A 22,751-nucleotide genomic window follows, 5' to 3' on the forward strand; every position below is an offset into this window, starting at 1 on the left:
TTCCTACAGCAATTTGGACGACATTCAAATGTATTTTTCTGTGACTATAAGAAAACAACTGAAGTCACAAAGAAAATAAAATCCAAAGTGCACTGCCATTATGGTTAATTGTTACCTTACTTTGTTTTTTGGTGTGATTCTGCATTAAATAAAAACAGTTTGTTCTGAGATACTGCTCACCAAGTGTTTCAGGCTATTTAAGTGTTAATGAGCTGCTGATGGCAAATATGACAAGTGACCCCACAGAGAGAGTTGATTTAAAAGCAGTTGTTGGACCTTCCTGCCCCTTTGTTTAAGATCTAGTTCCAAGTTTCTTGTTACCAGAAATGGAGCTTTCTCCTTGATCTCACTTGGAACATGTGCTGATTGGTTTGAAAGGTTTGGGAAACGTAGTAAGTATTGCAACAGCCATGGTTCACTCCATTAACACTGCTCCACAGTGACGAGTCCACCAGCTCCACATCTTCTTTATCTCAGTTCTAGTAAGAAACAAATAGCTGGCTGGTAACACACATCAGTTATTTTATCATCAGTGTTGATCTACCAATTGTATCAGATTTCTGTACTTTCAAATGTGGCACAGATCTGATGTATATATAATTACTTATGTAAATTATCTCTCTGTCGACTGGAGAAAAGATATTGGAAGAGATCTGGAATGTCTTTAATTATTTTTAATTTATCAGTGTAAAGTTTTGTTTTTCCTTTCAGGTTGCAGGAAAAGAGGTTCATGATACAATCATGATATTGAGGATCATTTTTCTGATAAGCGGAAGGCTCTTGATCGATGCTGCAGGTAATTACAGTGTGACATCTGAGAACGCATTTCTCAGTATATTAACTTTGATGAAGACGTAGATGCGGGATGTGTCTATACAGAGGTAGATTCCAGAGTAAAATTATAAGAGGCTGTTTTGATTGTTTGTATCATTGCTGCAATCCCTCTGTAGCAAACACATTTTTTTTAGGTAAACAGACCAAACAATGCATGGTACTCCAGGTGCAGTCTCTTTGAAACCCATTATAACTTCAGTAAGGCATCTTTACTCCTGCAGCAAAATCTTCTCATAATAAAAGCCAAGGTACCATTCGTTTTCCTATTTGCTCACTGCATCTGCACCTTGGCTTTCAGTGACTTTGAACAGTAACATTCTTTCGTCTCCCATTATTTAAAAATATAGTGGGTTCTGGTTAATTGGGACACATCGGGACCAGTACATTTTGGCCCAATTAAGCGGCTGCCCCAATTAACTGAAGTTTCATGGAAATAATTAAAAATATATAAAAATGAAAAACTACCATTTAACTGAGTAAAAAATTATGTATTTAACTGAAATACCAAACAATTTAGTAAACTATCAGTACTACTGCAGTTCTATAAAACTGTGTATTAGTTCCTAATAGTTATCTGTGGAGAAATTCAGCTTATGCTGCTGCGTTCTTTTGATTTACTGTAAATAATCAAAATCAATGCAGACACCTCCTATAGATAATGGATTATCTTCATATAATGCTATCAATGATTGCAAACTTTAAATCTTCATTTTAATTATAATATTCAAGATGATTGTCAATACCTTCAGATTAATCGTAGTTCCTAACTGGTTGAAGTAGTGAAATCGTTTCACTTTCACTCCCGACCGTTCCTGGCATCTCCAAGCCTGAATGCTTGAAACCACGGTGAGCAAGAACAGTTCTGAGTTGTCTTACTGCTTATTTCTTGTCAACTATCAGTGACAAAAATCACTGCTTTTTGAACACAAGCATATGCAACTGACACTGTTTAAAAACTTTTCGCTCGAAGCATAATGTAGTGTCTAACGGCCAGACAAGTGCAGGCACCTGATGCTGGTTATAAACTGTTCAATTACAATTAAGCAGCATAGTATCCCAAATAAATGAAGGGAATCCCCACTATTTTCTTGATTAGTTTGTTTTCTTTAAGAATTGTCCCAAATAAGCAGGTGCCTCGATTAACCAAAGGTCCAATTAACCAGAATCCACTGTATATTGCTTCTCAGTTTTGTTCTTTCTACCTTGTATTGCATTTATCTTGTTCTTGGTCACTTACTCAGTGTCTTCTGCACTTTGATGCTTCTTTGCATTCTCCTCCCTACTTACAATACTACCTAGTTTTAAATCAGCAGCAAAATTGGAAACACTACATTTAGTCCATTCACACAATTGCTGACATGGATTGTGAATAAATGACACCATAGTCCTGCCCTTTGTGGTAACCAGCTAGTCACAGCCTGCAAACCTGAGGAACATCTATTGATTTCCACATCTTGCTTTCTGTCTGATAACTAATTCTCCATCCATGTCAATAAACTACCTCCATTTGTTTGCTCTAACCTTTTTGACTATCCTCCTACCTCAAGACCTGAAGATCCAAATACGCCACATCCACCAGTTTCCCCCATTTATTCCAGCCATGCTCACAGCTAATTAGTTTTGAGAGATGTTAGGGGCCAATATTACAAAAATGTTATTATCATTTGGCTTTCTAGAAAACCACTAATGAAAACATGTTGATGGAAATCCATTTAGGGTGTAGAACATAGGTCAGTACAGCATAGTACAAGTCCTTCAGCCTCGATCTTACCCTTCCCTCCAGCATAGACCTCCATTTATCTTCCATTCACATGCCTATCTAAGAGTATCTTAAAAGTCTCTTACCACTCTCTGTATAAAAAAGCTACCCCTGACATCCCTCCTATACTTTCCTCCAAGCACCATGAAGTTATGCCCCCTTGTATTTGCCATTTTTGCCCTAAGAAAAAGTCTGCCTGTGCACTCTAACCATGCCTGTTATTATCTTGTACATCTCCAGCAAGTCACCTCTCCTCTCCCTCCTCTCCATTGTAAGTTAATAAATATGTGACATTATTTTGGAAATGTAATGAGATATATACAACCTCTTGTATTCTGGAGTAGCTTATCATTATGCAGTAAGATTATACTTTATACTTATACTATTAATTATACTTATACATTCAATTAGAATACCAATTTGTTTTTAAAGCCACATAATTTCAGTATTTCCTTTACTAACATCTATCTGGGATTGAAGGTATGTTGACATACTAATAAGAATGCAACACTAGAGGCCACTACATTTAGCGCCGCACTCTTGATCCACTATGTTGCTATTGTGTCTGCTTCCAAAGGCTGGACCGGTTAGACTTGTATCCACTAGAACATACACGAGTAAGAGGATTAGACTGGAGCATATGAGATTCTGAAGCGTCTCCACGGGTATATGTGGAGAGTATGTTCGCTCTTGTGGAGGAACTAGAACTTGGAGTTGCTGTTTAAAAGTAAGAGGTCACTCATTTCGGCTGATTTGAGGCAATTTTTAAAAAATATATATACTTCAACATGTTGTTTGTCTTTGGAACTCCTGCCAATGGTGATACAGGCAGCATTTGAAAATTTTAAGGCAGGGAAAGAGTTTCTTTAATAACGCAAGGGAATAGTAAAGAGAGGTTGAGTTTACAGTCAGATTAGCCAAGTTCATATTGAACGGAAGGGAAATAGCCTACTCTTGCATGCTATCTGTCTTTTAATTACTGTTCATTTCCTTCATACTTTCACTCCTATATTAACTTCCTCTGGTTCATTGTACCCTTGGCTGGGGTTAAATCGAAGTGTTATTGCCAGGAAGGGCCTGTGGGCGCTGTATCTTAAAATATATAATTAAAAAAAAATAATGATTCTTATAGGGAGCCTGATTCAGCTGCTGAACAAGAGAGACCCGGTTGTGTTCAGAAGCCAAGGACATGGCTATAATGTCAGCAACATTGCTCCCTCACCACCTTCTACAGCCTCATTATTTCCAATAACTTCCTGCTTCCTGCAAAACTCTCCCAACAGTGAACCAGCATACTTCCTTTTCATTTTATTAACATATTCAATATTTTCACATCTTTAATGTGAATTTTACCACAATGTTTTCATTCATTTCTTCACATGCCTGTCACTAATATATTTGGTGCAAGCAAAATCACCACCTAACTCCACACAAAGAAAGTGTCTCAGATTCTCTGCGCACATTGTCTCTTTGAACAAACCATCACAGAGATGATCAGGAAAAAGAAGGCCATGGTGACTGCCAGTGCAAATCGGAATTCCTCTTTTTTTTCTTTTTCCCTTCTTATTTCTGGTTCAGATTCCACATTTTGTATGCCAATTGCCAGATGTTTTCAAACAGTCCATCTCTACATTAAAGCTAAATCCGATCCATTCTTAACTTTTGGGTCCTTGAAAATGTAGAGGTCTCTCTGCCAGAAGTGAAGCCCAGGTAGTATCATTTGAGTTGATCCTCACAGGGGCCAGCTTAAAGACTGTGTACTTTAAAGGCTGCTCAAAGCAGCTCAAGTCACCCTTATCAACTACCATTTCACCAGCAACTGCGGCAATATATATCGATAGTGCTATCGAATGGCACTTGTTCACTAATTACCATCTCTCCGATGCTTGGTCAAGAACCTTGATGGTTCATTATAATCTTGGCACTAAATACACTTGAAACATTTTCATTTTATATTTAAAACTTTGAATGAAACACAATAAGTGAAACAAATGTAAGCTAATTAATTCCTCCCCACAACCCGCAATTAACATTCATATGAGTAGAATCACAGCTCCTGTGACATCTAATCTGATAGAATTCAAGAACAGATTTCTCAGCGTAACTAATGGAAATTCCACTCTGCAATTTTACAAAGCAAATAGACCCACTCTCTTACTGCTCATTATTCCAATGCAGTGGCTTTAAGAGACCAGGGCACGACCCAGATATTGAACGCCAATGATCCTGATCGTAAATGGATGATCGTAGACACACTGAGCACTCAAATCTCCTGTGACAGCGATTGTACCATTTTCATGCATCCCACAAGGAAAAGGGGCAATTCAAAGAACAAATTGGCAATAATGGTATTTAACAGTTATCGTGCATTATTCAGAAGATATTGTTCAAATTGGGTCCAAGTAAGAGTGAGCATCTTCCCCTTTGTTACTTTTTCCAGATAAATCTTTCTATTAATGATATTTTGATTGACACTTGGAAGATTCCTCAGTAATTTTCACTTAAGTTGAATAATCTTTTTGTAAAATTAATCAATCCATCTCGATTTTGCTTTGCACCATTTTAGTAAATTTCACAGAGGTTTTTCAGAGAATAAATTTGAATTCTCCGAAAACCATTAATACCTATTCTTGTTACAGGTAGCATTGCTAACTTCAGGATTTCATTTAAAATGCTCTTTGCATTACAATTAAAATATTAGGCTTTATAATTTATCATATTCACTGGCCAGGATAATAAAGGTTAAAACTAGAGGCATAGGTTTAGTGTGAGGGAGAAGGACTTAAAACATGAGACCTGGTTGGCGTGGCTGAGTTGGGTTGAATGGTCTACTTCCATCCTGTATAACTATGAAGTTACAGTGCTATATTTAATTCAAGAGCGAAAAGGGAACACTATTTTGAATTCATTTAATTGATTAACTTCTGACCTGGCTGTCACAGGGCTGAAATAGGCTACTGGATGTCCTGCGGTTTACATGTTTCAAAAGGGACAGGGAGGGAGGTAAAAGACTGGGCAAGTGGCTTCGCTAATTATGGATTTAGTATCACAGCTGCAGAAGGAGAGGACGTCATGGAGGGACTGTATACTGAGTCAGTGTGGGTAGAACTCAGAAACAGGAAGGGAGCAAGCACTCTGTTTGGAGTATTCAACAGACCACCCCCACCCTGCCCCAATAACAACAGTAATGCTAAAGGACAGATTGGCAAGCTGATTGTGTGTCACCACTTTCTGCTGTTATGTGTGACTTCAACTTCCCTAATATTGATAGGCTCCTCCTTAGCGCAAAAGGTTTAGATAGGGTAGAATTTGTTAGACGTGGCCAGGTAGGATTCCTGACAAAATACATAGACCGGCCAATTAGAGGAGAGGATACTAGGCAGTGAGCTGGCCAAGTGACAAATCTCTCTGAGGGTGAGCGCTTCAGAGACAGTGACCATAATTCTGTGATCTTTAACATAACCTTGGACAGGGATCGGAGCAGAAAGTATTGGAAAATATTTACTCAGGGAGGGTAAATTATAATACTATTAGGCAGGAACTTGGGAGCTTTACTGGGAACAGATGATCTCTGGGTAATGTACACCAGAAATGAGGACGTTGTTTAGCGAGCACTTGCATGGAGTTCTGGCTAGATTTGTTCCATTGAGGTAAGGAAAGCATGCAGGGTGAAGGAACCAAGAGATGTGGAACATCTAGTCAAGAGGAAGAAAGAAACATCCTTAAGGTTTAGGAAGCAATGATCAGATAGGGCATTTGAGAGTTACAAGGTAGTAAAGAAGGAGCATAAGAATTAACTTAGGAGAGTTAGAAGGGTACACAAGAAGGCCTTGGTGAGTAGGGTTAAGGAGAACCCATGTCATTTTACATATACGTGAAGAACAGGATGACTAGAGTGAGGGTGGGACCTATCAGGGATAAAAGAAAAAACATGTGCGTGGAGTCAGAGGAAGTATGGAAGGTCCTTAATGAATACTTTCCTTCAGTATTCACCAGTGAGAGAGGCCTTGTCATATATGAGGACAACGTAACACAGTTGATGTGCTGGAACATATGCAAGTTAAGAAAGAGGTTGTGCTGGAACTTTTGAAAAACATTAGGATAGATAAATATATTGGCAGATTGGAGGATGGCAAATGTTATTCCTTTCTTCAAGAAAGGTAATAGAGATGGCCTTAGGAATTGTGTTCAGTTCTTGTCACCTCATTATAGGAAGGATGTGGAAGCTTTAGTGCGTGTGCAAAGGAGATTTACCAGGGTGCTGCCTGGATTAGAGGGCATGTGTTATGGGGATAGGTTGAGCAAGTTAAGGTTTTTCTCTTTGGAGTGAAGGAAGATGAGAGGTGACTTGATAGAGTTGTACAAGATAAAAAGAGGCATAGATAGATGAATAGCCAGTGCTTTTTTCCGGGGGGGGGATTTGAGGGGGTATGATTTTAAGGTGATTGGAGTAGAGTATCGGGGCATGTCTCAAATAGTTGTTTTTTACACAGGAGGTGGTCAGTGCTAGAATATGCTGCCAAAGGTGGGGGTAGGGACAGATACAGAAGAGACTCTAAGATAGGCATACAGATGAGAGAAAAGTGGAGGGCTCTGTGGGAGGGAAGGGTTAGATTGATCTCTGACTACATTAAAAGGACAGCACAACAGGGCCTGTACTGTGCTGCACTGTTCTATGTTCTATGTAGGTACCTAAGCATTTCTCATTGAAGGTAGCTGAATAGTTCAAATGAACCACGTTTCAGAGATACTATTAAAAACTACATTATGCTAACAATAAATAACTAAATGGGTGACACAGCAATGTAGTTGTTAGCACAACGCTTTACAGTACAGGGTTCAATTCCTGCTGCTGTCCGTAAGGAGTTTGTATGTTCTCCCTGTGACCACTTGGGTTTTCTCCAGGTGTTCCAGTTTCCTCCCACATTCCAAAGACATACCAGTTGGTAGGTTAGTTGATAATTGTGAATTGTCCTGTGATTAGGCAGGAGTTAAATTGGGGGTTGCTGGGCAATGTGCCTTGAAGGGTTGGAAGGGCCTTCTCCGCGCTGCATCTCAATAAAATAAAATAAATACTGATTCATGATTAACTAAAATGTTTAATTCATCTTCTATAATTTTCATTGTAGCTAACATTCAGTGTGCACTTGTATTAGATAATTTCAGTTCTCATTAAACTGGACATGAGGCATGTGTTTTAAACTGGTATGAGGAGACAGTATTTATGGGAATTTCAGCCTTGCTTTTTATTTAATCACAGCTTTCGATATTCAAAGATTGTCAGGCATGCTGAAGAAGCGACAAATGATACAGCGAGCATATCCTATAAATGAGAAACTTGTGAATCCTTATTATAATAATGAAGGAGCTCAGCATCTATATCATGAATTAGGATCAAACCCTTATCGTGAAGCAGTACTCTATCATGATTATGCAGATGTCAAACAAAGTTACACTCAACAGTATCTGGAAAAAACAGCTCTGGCTTTTCCTGAGAAAGAAAAGAAATCCAATCCTTCATCAGAAGGAACACATTCCACGACGCAATCATTTACTAATCATCAAACAGGCCCCATTAAGGATGCTGAAGCAAGGCAAGGGGACCATGCTGCAGTACCATCTTATCCTTCTTCAAAAATAATCTCTTCCTCCCATCCTGATGCCATATCTCAGCCTAAAGCTGCAGAAGACCCATTGATATATCATGAGATGACTCCTCCACCTTATTCCAAACTGAAATTACTTTCTTCATCTACAGGGAAAGTGCCAGTTTCTCCTCAGAAGGAAGCAACGCATAATTCTAAACTGGTTCAACCACCCTTAGTTAAGCAAGTATCACCTCAGGCTTTCCCGAAGGTGGCACCAGCACCTAAACAGGCCTCTCCATCAACAGTTAAAACAACTCCTGCTTCATCACCCTCACTGCCTCCTCTGACATCACCTTCACCTCCCCCTCTGGCATCACCCTCACCACTTTCTCCATCACCCACTGAAGTTTCCCCTCCATCACCAACTGAAGCAACCCCTCTATCATCCACCTCACTGCCCCCTCTATCATCCCCCTCACTGCCCTCTCTATCAACCCCCTCACTGCCCCCTCTATCATCCCCTTCATTGCCCCCTCTATCATCCCCCTTACTGCCCCCTCTATCAGCCCCCTCACTGCCTCCTCTATCATCCCCCTCACTGCCCTCTCTATCAACCCCCTCACTGCCCCCTCTATCATCCCCCTCACTGCCCCCTCCATCATCCCACTCACTGTCCTCCCAGTCATCACCTACTGAAGTGTCCCCTCCATCATCTCCCTCACTGCCCACTCTGTCACCAGCTGAAGAGTCCCCTCCAACATCACCTTCACAGCCTCCTCCTTCCCCAAATGAAGAACCATATCCTCCATTACAGTCATCACTGCTCCCTCCATCAACGCATACACAGCACCCTCCGTCATGGGTCTCACTGTCCCCTCCGTCATCATCCTCACTGGTTCTTCCTTCATCACCTTCCCCAACCCCTCCTTCACCACCCTCACCGACTCCTCCATCGCCAACTGAGCAGCCCCCTCCGTCATCAGCCTCACCACTCCCTCCATCAGCAACTGAACTGTCCCATCCTACACCACTCTCACCGTCCCCTGCTCCATCAGCTGAAGCACCCCTTCCGTCATCTCATGAATTACCCCCACTATCATCACCCTCACCAACCCCTTGGTCACCATCTGAAGTGCCTCTTCTGTCGACAGCTGCACTGCCTCTTCCATCACCACCCTCTCCATCATTACCGGAACTACCCCCTTCATTTTCACCCGAACTGCCCCCATCATCATCTCGTGAAATTTCCCTTCCATCTTTGCCCAAATTGCCCCTTCTGTCAGCAGCAAAACTGCCCCCTGAGATGCTTCCGTTATCATATGAGCTGCCTCTTCCATCACCACGTGAGCTGCCCCCTCCATCGTCTAAAGTACCCCCTTCATCACCCTCTCCTTCTTTGCCCAATATATCACCACCTTCAGCTGCAGTGACCCCATCTTCTCCTGAAGTATCACCTCCATCATCACTTCTGTCTTCACTGGATGTGCCAGTTCCAAGTTCAGCCAACCTAACACCACCTCCATCTTCATCCACCATATCACCTCCATTTTCACCCAAAATGCCACCTACTCTTTCACCTGACATATCCCCTCCACCTTCACTTGATCTGCCATCTTCATCTCCACCTTCAACTGAAATGTCATCTCCATCTACATCTGGAGTGCCATCAGCTTCTTCACCTGAAGTATCACAGCCACCCTCACCCAGTGTGCCACCTGCATCTGAAGTGACAATGTTACCATTATCTAATGTGACATATCCTTCAGCTGAATCATCCTCTCCACCTTTGCTCACGGTACCATCTCCACCTTCACCTCATGCATCTCCTCTGCCAGCCCCTGAAGTAGTACATCCAGCTTCGTCCAGCATGGCTCCACCATTAACCGAGGAGGTGACTCTCCCTGCATCTGGAGAGAGATCTCTGGATGGGAAATCTATACCTGATCCTGAAATAATACCCGAATTAGTCCATCCTCAACCCACACTTGTACCTTTGGCAAAAACTCAAGCCACATCTAAAATGGCACTTTTGCCAGAAACTGAAGTAGTACCTACCCCCTCATATGCAACACCTCCCCTTGATCCTAAACAGATTCCTCTTCATCCTGCTGAACCTGCATTTCCTTCTTCTCCTACAATGGCATCTCTCTCTTCATCTGAAGTGTCTCCTCCACCAGTGCCTGATCTGACACCTTCACCATCAGTTGAAGGAGCATCTCCATTATCGCCCGAGGTACCCCCTCTACGTTCACCTGACGGGACACCTACCTCGACAGCTGAAGAGTCACCTCCATTGTCGCCAGATATGGCATCTCCTCCTTCCTCTGAAGTGGCACCTCTGGCATCCCCTCCATCTTCACCCAATGTTTCTCCTCAACTGTTACCTAAAGTAGCACCTCTGCCATTTGTCAATCCGATATCTCTGCCCAAAGGGGCAATTCCACCTTCAGCCTTTGTGGCAGCTTTGCCTTCACCTGAAATAGTGCTTCCACCTTCACTTCAAGTGATGTCTTCAACAGTGCCTGCAGGAGTGGCTTTGAGTTCTGCCAAAGTGATACCCCCATCTCCTTCTGAACAGATTTCTCTACCTTATTCAGAAGTAACGTCTCCACCTGCTGCTGAAACAGCACTTTTAACAAATCCTGAAGCAAATCCTCGGCCTTGTTCTAAGATACCGTCATCATCTTTTACTAAAGTGGAATTTCCACCGTATCCAAAAGAGGATCCCCCATTTATTCCAGAAACAGATTCCCCATATTCTGCCAATGTCGCACGTCTGACAAATCTTGAAGTGGAATCTCCTTACCTGGAAGTGCAGTCTCCACTTAATCCAGAGGCAGTACCTTACACTCAGCTTAACATGATGTCTCCAGCAGATGCTCGTGTGGAACCTCTATCCAACCCTGTAATGGAATATCAGTTAAACCCTGAAATAAATCCTCAGCCAAATCCTGATGGTGGATCTCTGCACAGTTCCCACGAGTCAGCGCAGTTTTTCTCTAAAGTGAGACACATGCCTCATCATAAAAGAATATCACGTCCCCCTCATCGTAATGTGGAATATACTTCATATTCCAGATTGGGACGTCCAGTTTATCCTAGGTTGGGTCCTCCAATCTATCCAAAAATGGAACCTCTGCTGTATCCCAAAATGAAAGCTCAATTATATCCAAAAATAGAACCTCTCCCATATATGGGAATAGACTTGCAAACCAATCCTGGACTGAAACATCCACATTTTTCTGGAATAGAACTGCCACTTTATCCTAAACTAAGGCCTTCACCTTATCCTGCTGCGGAACTTCCTCTACATACTAAAAAGGATCCTCCACCTCATTCTAGTGGTAATCCTCCATCGTTAGGAACTCATATCCAAGCCATACATCCACTCAATCCTGAACTGTTACCTGCAACTCACCCTGAGATGGCAGCTCCATTTCACCATGAAAAAGTATTTCCATGTTTTTCTACAATGAAACAAAAACAGGAAAACTCTTACCCTAATCGCGGAACAAAGCTTGAATTTCATTCAGAATCGCCAGTCCAGCAACGCAAGCAACCCTGTCTACCTGGATGGACTCATTACAAGTACTTATCATCTTGTTATCAGTTCTTCCCTAAGGTGAAGGTAACCTGGTTAGAAGCTGAGGTAAGGCTAAATAAACGTGATTTATATTTTTTCTTTTGAAACGTTGTGCTGATATTATTTTCATTATAAAGAGGTGCAGTATGCCTTTTATACCAACTTCAATCTTAGTAAGTATCTTAGGATACTGACATTTATAGATGTAAGTGCCACTGATAGGAATTTGAAAGTGATTATAATCCATATGTCAGTTCCTTCTGACCTCATAAGCTGTTGAAAGTTAACACCTGCCTTACTCCAGGGTAAACCCTCTGCTCCATCTCCTCCTTGGAAGTTTCTGTGTTCCAAGTGTCCACCTATTCTTGAGATTTAAAAACTGATTTTTTCTCTCTTAGAGTTGCCCACAAACAATGGAGATAATGTCACAACATTCCTTCTCCCACTGAGACCCATGTGAGTTGCACATCACAGCAATTTGTGAAGTAGAAACTGCATTAACACACACTTATTTTTAACCATTTTGACCATCTCTTTGAATTTGGAACTAGCATCCAGAAAAGTTCAAATCCAACTTCAAGTCAATATTGTTCTACTATTTCCCTTTGTTTCTAGCTTTTTATGCATCATCTGTGAGATGCTTTTCACATATCAAAATTGATCTAGTCTAGTCTTGTTTTTTTCTCAATGGACAGCATTTCTGGATTGGCAATCCTTGGCATCTTCTCCAAAGAGAAATTGATTACAGAACAAGACACAGAAATGAGCTTGATAATTGAGGAATAAAGCATATCTCCTGAAGCTCTTTTCTCTTCCATGTAGCTAAAGTGCCGGCAATATGTGCCAAATGGTCACCTGGCCTCCATCCATTGGAATGAACACAATCAATTCATTCAAAGGCTGATTAAGGCACAGGACCCATCACAACCCACTGCTTGGATTGGTCTTAGTGACTGCTGTGAGGTAAAATTCCTTTGCTTCTTATAGCTCTAATATTACTGTGTGTGCTGCTATCTCAAAGTCTCTTTCAATGTTCATAGTGAATCCTGTGCTTTGATTAAACATTATCATTATTTCAAGTAAACAGAGTGAGTTTTTCACAAAAATAAGCTCATACAAATAATGATACGCTGTTTTTTTCCACATAGGAGGGGATTTTTCTGTGGAGTGATGGATCTGTACTAGATTTTACAAAATGGAGCAATGACCAGCTTGACAGCATAAAAGAAAATGAGAACTGCGTGAGCTTTAATTCTGGAGGTAGGTTACCACTTGAAACTACATTTTAAAGACACCTTCATCCAAATTAATTCCAGATACATTCGAGAACTTGACTGGTAAATGAAACCAATAAAGACAACTTTCCATGTACGACAATGGAGTGAGATTCAGAAGCAGCCGTGTTGCATGGGTTGTCTGTCCATCCATTGGAAATGGAAGTAGTGTCTTGCCCACATCGATTTACAATGAATAAAACAGATACAGGAACTATTCAGAAAGAAAATCACAAAAGGCATTCTTAAGTAGTTTTGATGCAAATGTGGCACGTTCATTCATTCGGAGTACACCTGCCAGTTTATCTAGAGGCAGAGCTTGAGACTAGTACCACTGTTTAGTGAATCTTCATCAATCCCAGAAACAGTAGAATGACATTGAGGACTGACTACAATAACACTGATTCAGATTTACAGATAATTTGCAGATTCAGACTTATCTACTGCAGATGTGGAAAGTGCATTTTCCTTCTGCCAAGGCAGCAACTAACCCACACAACCCAAACTTACAAAAGGAAACAGACTGCTGACCTCTGAGTCACAAACATACGTCAAGAGGTCTGCCCACTCCTGAGGGCAAGCATATTCAGAGTTGGCAAAATCCCATAGCTGCAGGAAAATGGAACTTAAGCTAGAAGATTCTAGAAATGTTTAGCAAATCGAACAGCACTTGTGTAAACAGAACAAGCAGAATTTATTCCAAAAGAACATATATCCTTGGAGAATTTAACTACAAGCCCCCTTTGCTGGGGTTCTCAGGGACAGGTAACTTGAGTGATAGACTGGAAATACACGCCTATGAGGGGAAAGGAGTATATTGTGCGATTGAGGAAGATCGAGAGGATTCCATAGGATAGAGGATCTGCAACAAAGTGTTACTTGGCTTCAATCTGAGTGGCACTGTTTATGCTTGTTAAATAGACAGTCCTGATTAGCTGCAGGTGAGAGATGTTGCTGTCTTTTCTGAATCAAAGGTGTTGTCCTATCACATAGGGGTTATGAAGGGAGCAGAGTGGCAGTAAAGATTCTGTAGGATGGAGCCTGAGTCAGAAGATGACTTTCCTAAGCATCATTCTCTATCACCTTACAATCAGCAACAATTAACTATACCTCTATGTAAAACAATTGTTTTTTTCTGAATACTCACCTCGTATCTACAATATTAGTCATACTTCCTGTAAAATATTCTCCAGCCTGTTTGAAAGTTTTCAGAAGATTCTATTCTTGGCCACTTTTGTTGTCAGACCGGTAATTTTCCCTTCCCTCTCTATAGCCAGGTCCCATTTATTCCACTGCTAAAATGACATTTAAGCTACGGACATGGTTTCTTCCTGTGATTAAAAAGGAAGATTTTGTCAATTTTGAAGGGCTCCTTTTTTGGAAATAGGAACCTTTGATCTGAATGTAAAATATGAACTAATGCTTATGTACACTGTGAGATACAGGAAAATCAAACCTTTTCGGATATCAGTATGATTCAATGGTGAAAAACAATCTGAAAGATTATTGTAGCTCAGCTGTAGTTTTATTTTCCTTCCAGATATTGAAGGCAGATGGAATGAGACAGATTGTACAGAAGATCTACCTTTTGTTTGCACCTACAACCTTGCCTAAAGTCAACAAGATGTAATGATAATCACTGGGCCTTTGAGAATGGGTTAATTACTTTAAATTCACTTGGAGTGGTGGAGTGTTTTACAAGATTATTGTAATGATTTAACACAGCAGTGAATAATAAAACCAATTGCAGAACAAATGATTTGGTATTTTCTCCAACATACAAAATGTTCAGGATTCTTAAAATCACAGAACTTAATAACACTGAAGACCTATTCAGTGTGTTGTGTTTCTACTAGTTGATTGAAAGAGCTAGTAATTTTAGTATTTCTATCTTGAGATGTCTAGAACATGACAATTAACCTTCGTCTGTAATTTGGTGTATTAAGAATAATCTTGCTGTCTGGGCTCCTGGTTTGAAAGTGCTAGAAGTGTTCTACGGAGCCTAGCCTTGTGTGTTATCATTCAAAGAGTTGCCATATCATCATCATTATGTGTCATGTCATGTGACGTAGATGATCATGCTCTTGACAAATTTTTCTACAGAAGTGTTTTGCCATTGCCTTCTTCTGGGCAATGCCTTTATAAGACGGGTGGCCCCAACCATTATCAACCCTCATTAGAGATTGCCCAGTGTAGGTGGTCACATAACCAAGACCTGTGATATGCACCAGCTGCTCATAAGACTATCCGTCACCTGCTCCCATGACTTCACAGGACCCTGATCAGGAGGCTAAGCAGGTACTACACCTTCCCCAAGGGTGACAATGCAGGCTAGTGGAGAGAAGGAATACTTTACACCTCCTTTGGTAGAGATGTATTTCCACTCTGCCACCCATGGAATAACACAGTAATAAAATCAATCTGAATGTTGCCACATGCAAGAAATGCAAAGTGGCCTGATAGGGTGTGTGTTTGGTTGTCTCTGAAGGTTTAGACAATTGTTGGTTAAATTCTTTTTCCATTTACACAGATTCACTAGAATCTCTTCATTTATTATTGACCAAGGCATTGGTACAAACTGGCAGGATGGGTTAAGAGTGGAAGAAAGAGCTGGCAGAATGACAATAATTGCAACATCTCCAGAGGCAGTTATGTGAAATGAAATCTTTACTTCACTCAAATACTTTAACCAATCCCTTACCATGAGCCTATGTGCTTGAGTATCAGATTCTCCAGTCTGACACAGCCACCCAGAACTCAGCCTATCAATTCCTTTCAGAATCCACTGTGTCTCAATGAGTTCACTTTGTATTCGTTTAATCACTGAAGACAGGACAATCTTCCCTGAATCTGCTCAGGGACAGCCCCTTCATCTCAGGGATCAATCTAGTAAATTGACATTGCATTGACTCCAATTGCACTTAAATGAAGCAAGAAGATCCATTGCCTGGAGTGAAGAGGCATCTGATGATAAACTCCACAGCTGATTGCAGCTGAATAAGTAGCCGCTATTTTCCTGGTATCTGAGGCTTTACAGACTGTTCCACTCTCTATAACTTGTGGATTGTTAAATTAAGTCTCCTAATCATAATTTAAATACTTGCAACGTCATTTCTTTAAGATAAAGCCATTTTCCTCAGAATAAAGGAAAGGTAAGTTGCATCCGGAGTTTCTCCGTTTAGCAGACGTTTTCCCTCCACACCTCTCTGAGGTAGTGGGGAATCGCATACCAGGCAAGTTACAGCAGTGGTTTGCAAAGAGTTTCCAAAGAGATCGCCAGCTCGTAACCCAGCACGGATGGTAAGCGTGCAGGGGAGCCGGCTGGACTCGGACTTGGGACCTTTCGTCCCGAAGTCCGGCACTGGTGCCACTACGCCACCAGCCGGGTCTTCCTGAGAATAGGTTCCACAAAAGAAGAACTTCTAGAACTGGCAATTATCATCTTGTACAAGTCTTCACAGTTATACTTATCCATACTCATTAGTATACAAATTCTTATTTGTAACATACTATACAATTTAGTCCCTGTAACTCATATTCAAAGTATCTGTAGAAAATATCTTTGCACCACTGCTCATTAACTGCTGGTTATCCAAAGCATTTCCTTATGTAGTTCCTTTATTTGTTTAGCATTTTCCCACATCGTCTTCATGCCTACTCACCAGATTCCACCCCAAATTCTGCATTCTAAAATTATATATGTTTTCTCTTCAGAATGCACAAGTACAGGATGCAAAGACAGTTACATGATTTTGTAGATGAAAATGCAAAGAAACAGCAACAGTTTTTCTGACATTTCTGATCAATGTGGATTTGTGGATTTTCCTTGATAGTTTACCCTCCCCCAGTTTAGCTTTGTTTGAAATGGAATCTCACCCCTTTCTAATAGGAGTCCGCAGTTCGAATATGCTAACGCTCATCAATCTTAAAGTCCTTGGCATCACTCCACTGCCAGAAGTAAATAAAACTTTTCTCAAGTTCATCATTCTACCAGTAACACACTGACCTGTCTTCCATTGCTACTTCTCATTATTAAGGAAGGTCAGGTGGTGTGACACAATACAGTCCACCAGAGCAGACAGGCACACTCATAGCATATTATTTAATCAGAGATGAACTATAAACATAAAATGAAAACTAATGGTCTTTCACCCATAAATTTCAAGTTCAATTTTATTGTCATCTGACTGTACAACCAAATGAAACAACGTTCCTCTGGACCACAATGTACCCACAAAACGTATATCACACACAGCCCATAAAACAAAACATTGCCACAAATAAGTTAATAAAATATAATTTGAAATACATGTAGTGGGCAGCACAGGTAAACAGTAAACAGCTTGCTGTCCTAGTGACAAGACCTCGGTGGTGGCAGGGAATTCATTAGTCTCATAGCTTGGAAGGTGAAGCTGTTGCTCAATATGGCTGTCCTACTCTGGATGCTCCTTCCTTATGGTAGAGGGTCAAGGAAATTGTGGCAAGGGTGGAAGGGATCCTCAACAATGCTTTGGTCCCTTCATAAACAGTGCTCCCAATAAATTTCACAAATAGGCGGAGGGAGATTCTGGTGATGATTTCAGCAGTTTTTACTGTCCTCTGGAGGGTTTTGCAATCCTACGCCATGCAGTTTCCGTAACACACAATGGTGCAGCCAGACAGGATACTCTCAAGGATGTTCCTGTAGAAAGCTTTTAGAATGGGAGCAGAGAGCCTTGCATGCCTCAGTCTCCTCAAAATATGCTGACACTGCTGTGCCTTCTTGACTAATGAAGAGACACTGAGGGTCCAGGCTAGATAGTCTGCTATGTGCACACCAAGGAATTTTGTGCTCTTCACTCTCTCCATGGCAAAGCCATTGTTGTGCAAAGAAGACTGGTCAACTTGCACCTTCATGAACCATCAGTGCACCTGAAAGAATCAGAAACAAAGGAGAGAACTGCTTACCTTTTCAATGACCTCAAACTGTAAACTCTTCTCGGGCATCCAGCCATATAACTATATAACCATATAGCAATTACAGCACAGAAACAGGCCATCTTGGCCCTTCTAGTCCATGCCGAACTCTTACTCTCACCAGGTCCCACCGACCTGCACTCAGCCCATCACCCTTCATTCCTTTCCTGTCCATATAGCTATCCAATTTAACTTTAATTGACAACATCAAACCTGCCTCAACCACTTCTGCTGGAAGCTCGTTCCACACAGCTACCATTCTCTGAGTAAAGAAGTTCCCCCTCATGTTACCCCTAAACTTTTGCCCTTTAACTCTCAACTCATGTCCTCTTGTTTGAATCTCCCCCACTCTCAATGGAAAAAGCCTATCCACGTCAAATCTATCAATCCCCCTCATAATTTTAAATACCTCTATCAAGTCCCCCCTCAAATCTCCATGCTCCAAAGAATAAAGACCCAACTTGTTCAACCTTTCTCTGTAACTTAGGAGATGAAACCCAGGTAACATTCTAGTAAATCTTCTCTGTACTCTCTCAATTTTGTTGACATCTTTCCTATAATTCGGTGACCAGAACTGTACACAATACTCCAAATTTGGCCTTACCAATGCCTTGTACAATTTCAACATTACATCCCAACTCATACACTCAATACTTTTATTTATAAAGGCCAGCATACCAAAAGCTTTCTTCACCACCCTATCCACATGAGATTCCACCTTCAGGGAACTATGCACCATTATTCCTAGATCCCTGTTCTACTGCATTCTTCAATGCCCTACCATTTACCATGTATGTCCTATTTTGATTAGTCCTACCAAAATGTAGCACCTCACATTTATCAGTATTAAACCCCATCTGCCATCTTTCAGCCCACTCTTCTAACTGGCCTAAAAATCTCTGCAAGCTTTGAAAACCTACTTCATTATCTACAACTCCACCTGTCTTAGTATCATCTGCATACTTACTAATCCAATTTACCACCCCATCATCCAGATCATTAATATATATGACAAACAACATTGGACCCAGTGCAGATCCTTGAGGCACACCACTAGTCACCGTCCTCCAATCTGACACACAGTTATCCACCACTACTCTCTGGCGTCTCCCATCCAGCCACTGCTGAATCCATTTTACTATTTTCACTACTTCCATATTAATACCTAACGATTGAACCTTCCTAACTAACCTTCCGTGTGGAGTCTTGTCAAAGGCTTTACTGAAGTCCATATAGACAATATCCACCGCTTTACCCTCGTCAACTTTCCTAGTAACCTCATCAAAAAATTCAATAAGATTTGTCAAACATGACTTTCCATGCACAAATCCATGTTGACTGTTCCTAATCAGACCCTGTCTATTCAGATAATTATATATACCATCTCTAAGAATACTTTCCATCAATTTACCCACCACTGGCGTCAAACTCACAGGCCGATAATTGCTACGTTTACTCTTAGAACCCTTTTTAAACAATGGAACAACATAAGCAATACGCCAATCCTCCGGCACCATCCCCATTTCTAATGACATTTGAAATATTTCTGTCAGAGCCCCTGCTATTTCCACACTAACTTCCCTCAAGATCCTAAGGAATATGCTGTCTGGACCCGGAGACTTACCCACTTTTATGTTCCTTAATAGTGTTAGTACTTCCTCTTCTTTAATCATCATAGTTTCCATAACTACCTTACCTGTTTCCCTTACCTTACACAATTCAATATCCTTTTCCTTAGTGAATACTGAAGAATAGAAATTGTTCAAAATATCCCCCATCTCTTTTGGCTCCATACATAGCCGTCCACTCTGATTCTCTAAGGGACCAATTTTATCCCTCACTATCCTTTTGCTATTAATATAACTGTAGAAACCCTTTGGATTTATTTTCACCTTACTTGCCAAAGCAACCTCATATCTTCTTTTAGCTTTTCTAATTGCTTTCTTCAGATTATGAGAACACTCTTTTATTGTCATTTAGAAATGCATACATGCATTAAGAAATGATACAATGTTTCTCCGGAGTGATATCACAGAAAACAGGACAAACCAAAGACTAACACTGACAGAACTACATAATTATAACATATAGTTACAGCAGTGCAAAGCAATACCATAATTTGATGAAGAACAAACCATGGGCACAGTAAATAAAGTATCAAAAGTCCCCGAGTCGATCAACTCCCGAGTCCCCGATAGCAGCGGCAAAAGGGAGAAAATCCCTGCCATAAACCTCCAGGCACCGTCAACTTGCTGATGCCTTGGAAGCAGCCGACCACAGCCGACACTGAGTCCATCCATCCGGAAACTTCCAGCTTCTGACCAGCCTCTCAGATATAGCCTCCCGAGTGCCATCTTCTGCCGAGAACCTTCGACCTCGCCCCGGCCATTGAAACACGCAAAGCCAAGGATTTTGGGGCCTTCTGCTCCGGAGATTCCGGTTACCACACAGTAGCAGCGGCAGCGAAGTGGGCATTCCAGAAGTTTTCCAGATGTTCCTCCGTACTCTCAAGTCTGTCTCCATCAAATCAGGATTGTGCACGGTCCCCTACTTGACAGATAACAGGCATCACCACTGAAGTGGCCGCTCGTGCTGCCATCTTCTCCTCCTCCATCTATAGAATTCTTAAGATTTTTTTTACATTCTTTATATTCCTTCAGCACCTTATTTACTCCAAGCTGCCAATATTTATTGCAGATCTCTCCCTTTTTCCGAACCAAGTTTCCAATATCCCTTGAAAACCATGGCTCTCTCAAACTTTTAACCTTTCCTTTCAACCTGCCAGGAACATAAAGATTCTGTACCCTCAAAATTTCACCTTTAAATGACCTCCATTTCTCTATTACATCCTTCCCATAAAACAAATTGTCCTAATCTACTCCTTCTAAATCCTTTCACATCTCCTCAAAGTTAGCCTTTCTCCAATCAAAAATTTCAACCCAGGGTCCAGTCCTATCCTTCTCCATAATTATGTTGAAATTAATGGCGTTGTGATCACTGGACCCGAAGTGCTCCCCAACACATACCCCAGTCACCCGACCTATCTTATTCCCTAACAGGAGATCCAACACTGCCCCTTCTCTAGTTGGTGTCTCTATGTATTGCTGCAAAAAACTATCTTGCACACATTTTACAGACTCCAAACCATCCAGCCCTTTTATAGAATGAGCTTCCCAGCCCATGTGTGGAAAATTAAAATCTCCCACAATCACAACTTTGTGTTTACTACAAATATCTGCTATCTCCTTACAAATTTGCTCCTCCAATTCTTGCTCCCCATTAGGTGGTCTATAATACACCCCTATAAGCGTTACAACACCTTTCCCATTCCTCAATTCCACCCAAATAGCCTCCCTAGACGAGTCCTCAAATCTATCCTGCCAAAGCACCGCTGTAATATTTTCTCTGACAAGCCATGCAACCCCTCCCCCTCTTGCCCCTCACACCTGAAGCAACGAAATCCAGGAATATTTAGTTGCCAATCACACCCCTCCTGCAATGATGTTTCGCTAATAGCTACAACATCATATTTCCAGATATCAATCCATGCTCTAAGCTCATCCACCTTTCTTACAATGCTCCTAGCATTAATATAGATACATATAAGAAACTCTCCACCTCTTACTCTCTGTTTATCCCTAATTGTGCAAACAACTTTGTTATCTTTTTCTTCCTTCTCCCCTACATCTTCGGTCTGAGTGCTTCCGTTCTCTGTCCACTGCCTATCCTCCCTCACACATTGTCTACTAGCTTTCTCTATTTGTGAACTAACCTCCTCTCTCCTAGTCTCTTCAATTTGATTCCCACCCCCCAAACATTCTAGTTTAAAGTCTCCCCAGTAGCCCTCGCAAATGTCCCCGCCAGGATATTGGTCCCCCTAGGATTCAAGTGCAACCCGTCCTTTTTGTACAGGTCACACCTGCACCAAAAGACATCCCAATGATCCAGAAACTTGAATCCCTGCCCCCTGCTACAATCCTTCATCCACGCATTTATCCTCCACCTCATTCCATTCCTACTCTCACTGTCGCATGGCACAGGCGGTAATCCCGAGATTACTACCTTTGTGGTCCTTCTTCTCAACTCCCTTCCTAGCTCCCTATATTCTCCTTTCAGGACCTCTTCCCTTTTCCTACCTATGTCATTGGTACCCATATGTACCACGACCTCTGGCTCCTCACCCTCCCAGTTCAGGATATCTTGGACGCAATCAGAAACATCCCGGACCCTGGCACCAGGGAGGCAAGCTACCATCCGGGTCTCCTGACTGCGACCACAGAATCCCCTATCTGACTCCCTAACTATCGAGTCCCCTATTACTACTGCCCTCCTCTTCCTTTCCCTACCTGAGCTACAGGGCCAGACTCTGTGCCAGAGGCACGGCCACTGTTGCTTCCCCCAGGTAAGCTGCCCCACCAACAGTATTCAAACAGGCATACTTATTGTCAAGGGGCACAGCCACTGGGGTACTCTCTAGTACCTGACACTTCCCCTTCCCCCTCCTAACCGGGTACAGGTATTGATTTTAACTGATGTTTTGATGACAAACTCTGCTATCTTCATCAGGGATGATGCCTTGGCATGTCTATACTTTGAGCTAGGTAGAAAGGTGATTTCCATATTTCTTTACAACATTGGCAAAGCAAGTTCATGCTAGATCAGAAAGCAATCCCATTTGTGCATTTATTTACCCTCTAACTTGTTCTCCCCACATTACCATCAGATCTCCCCAGATTTTATCACTAACAAAGATACTG

The 22,751-nt window shown here is 41.5% G+C and overlaps 1 protein-coding gene across 2 annotated transcripts; it reads left to right on the forward strand.

Moving 5' to 3' along the window:
* The first annotated feature begins 310 nt into the window (after window positions 1–310).
* Window positions 311–14,774, forward strand: LOC140203345 (uncharacterized). 2 transcript variants are annotated; one of them, XM_072269376.1, is made up of 6 exons: window positions 311–392; window positions 712–796; window positions 7,854–11,830; window positions 12,587–12,727; window positions 12,913–13,024; window positions 14,579–14,774. In XM_072269376.1, exons 2-6 carry the CDS (start codon window positions 742–744, stop codon window positions 14,650–14,652), a joined length of 4,359 nt encoding a protein of 1,452 aa, XP_072125477.1. In that variant the 5' UTR covers window positions 311–392; window positions 712–741; the 3' UTR covers window positions 14,653–14,774. The 2 variants fall into 2 exon arrangements, with proteins under 2 accessions (XP_072125477.1, XP_072125478.1); XM_072269377.1 differs by lacking the exon at window positions 311–392 and adding an exon at window positions 442–504.
* Window positions 14,775–22,751: the final 7,977 nt, after the last annotated feature.

This window comes from Mobula birostris, chromosome 9, assembly GCF_030028105.1.
Source record: "Mobula birostris isolate sMobBir1 chromosome 9, sMobBir1.hap1, whole genome shotgun sequence".
Taxonomy (NCBI): Eukaryota; Metazoa; Chordata; class Chondrichthyes; order Myliobatiformes; family Myliobatidae; genus Mobula; species Mobula birostris.

Excerpts from the sequence above, each read along its gene's own strand:
- LOC140203345 (XM_072269376.1), top strand. The coding sequence starts at position 742 with ATGATATTGAGGATCATTTTTCTGATAAGCGGAAGGCTCTTGATCGAT. Across the intron at positions 797-7,853 it reads GCTCTTGATCGATGCTGCAG|CTTTCGATATTCAAAGATTG; the intron begins GTAATTACAGTG and ends ATTTAATCACAG. Across the intron at positions 12,728-12,912 it reads GTCTTAGTGACTGCTGTGAG|GAGGGGATTTTTCTGTGGAG; the intron begins GTAAAATTCCTT and ends TTTTCCACATAG.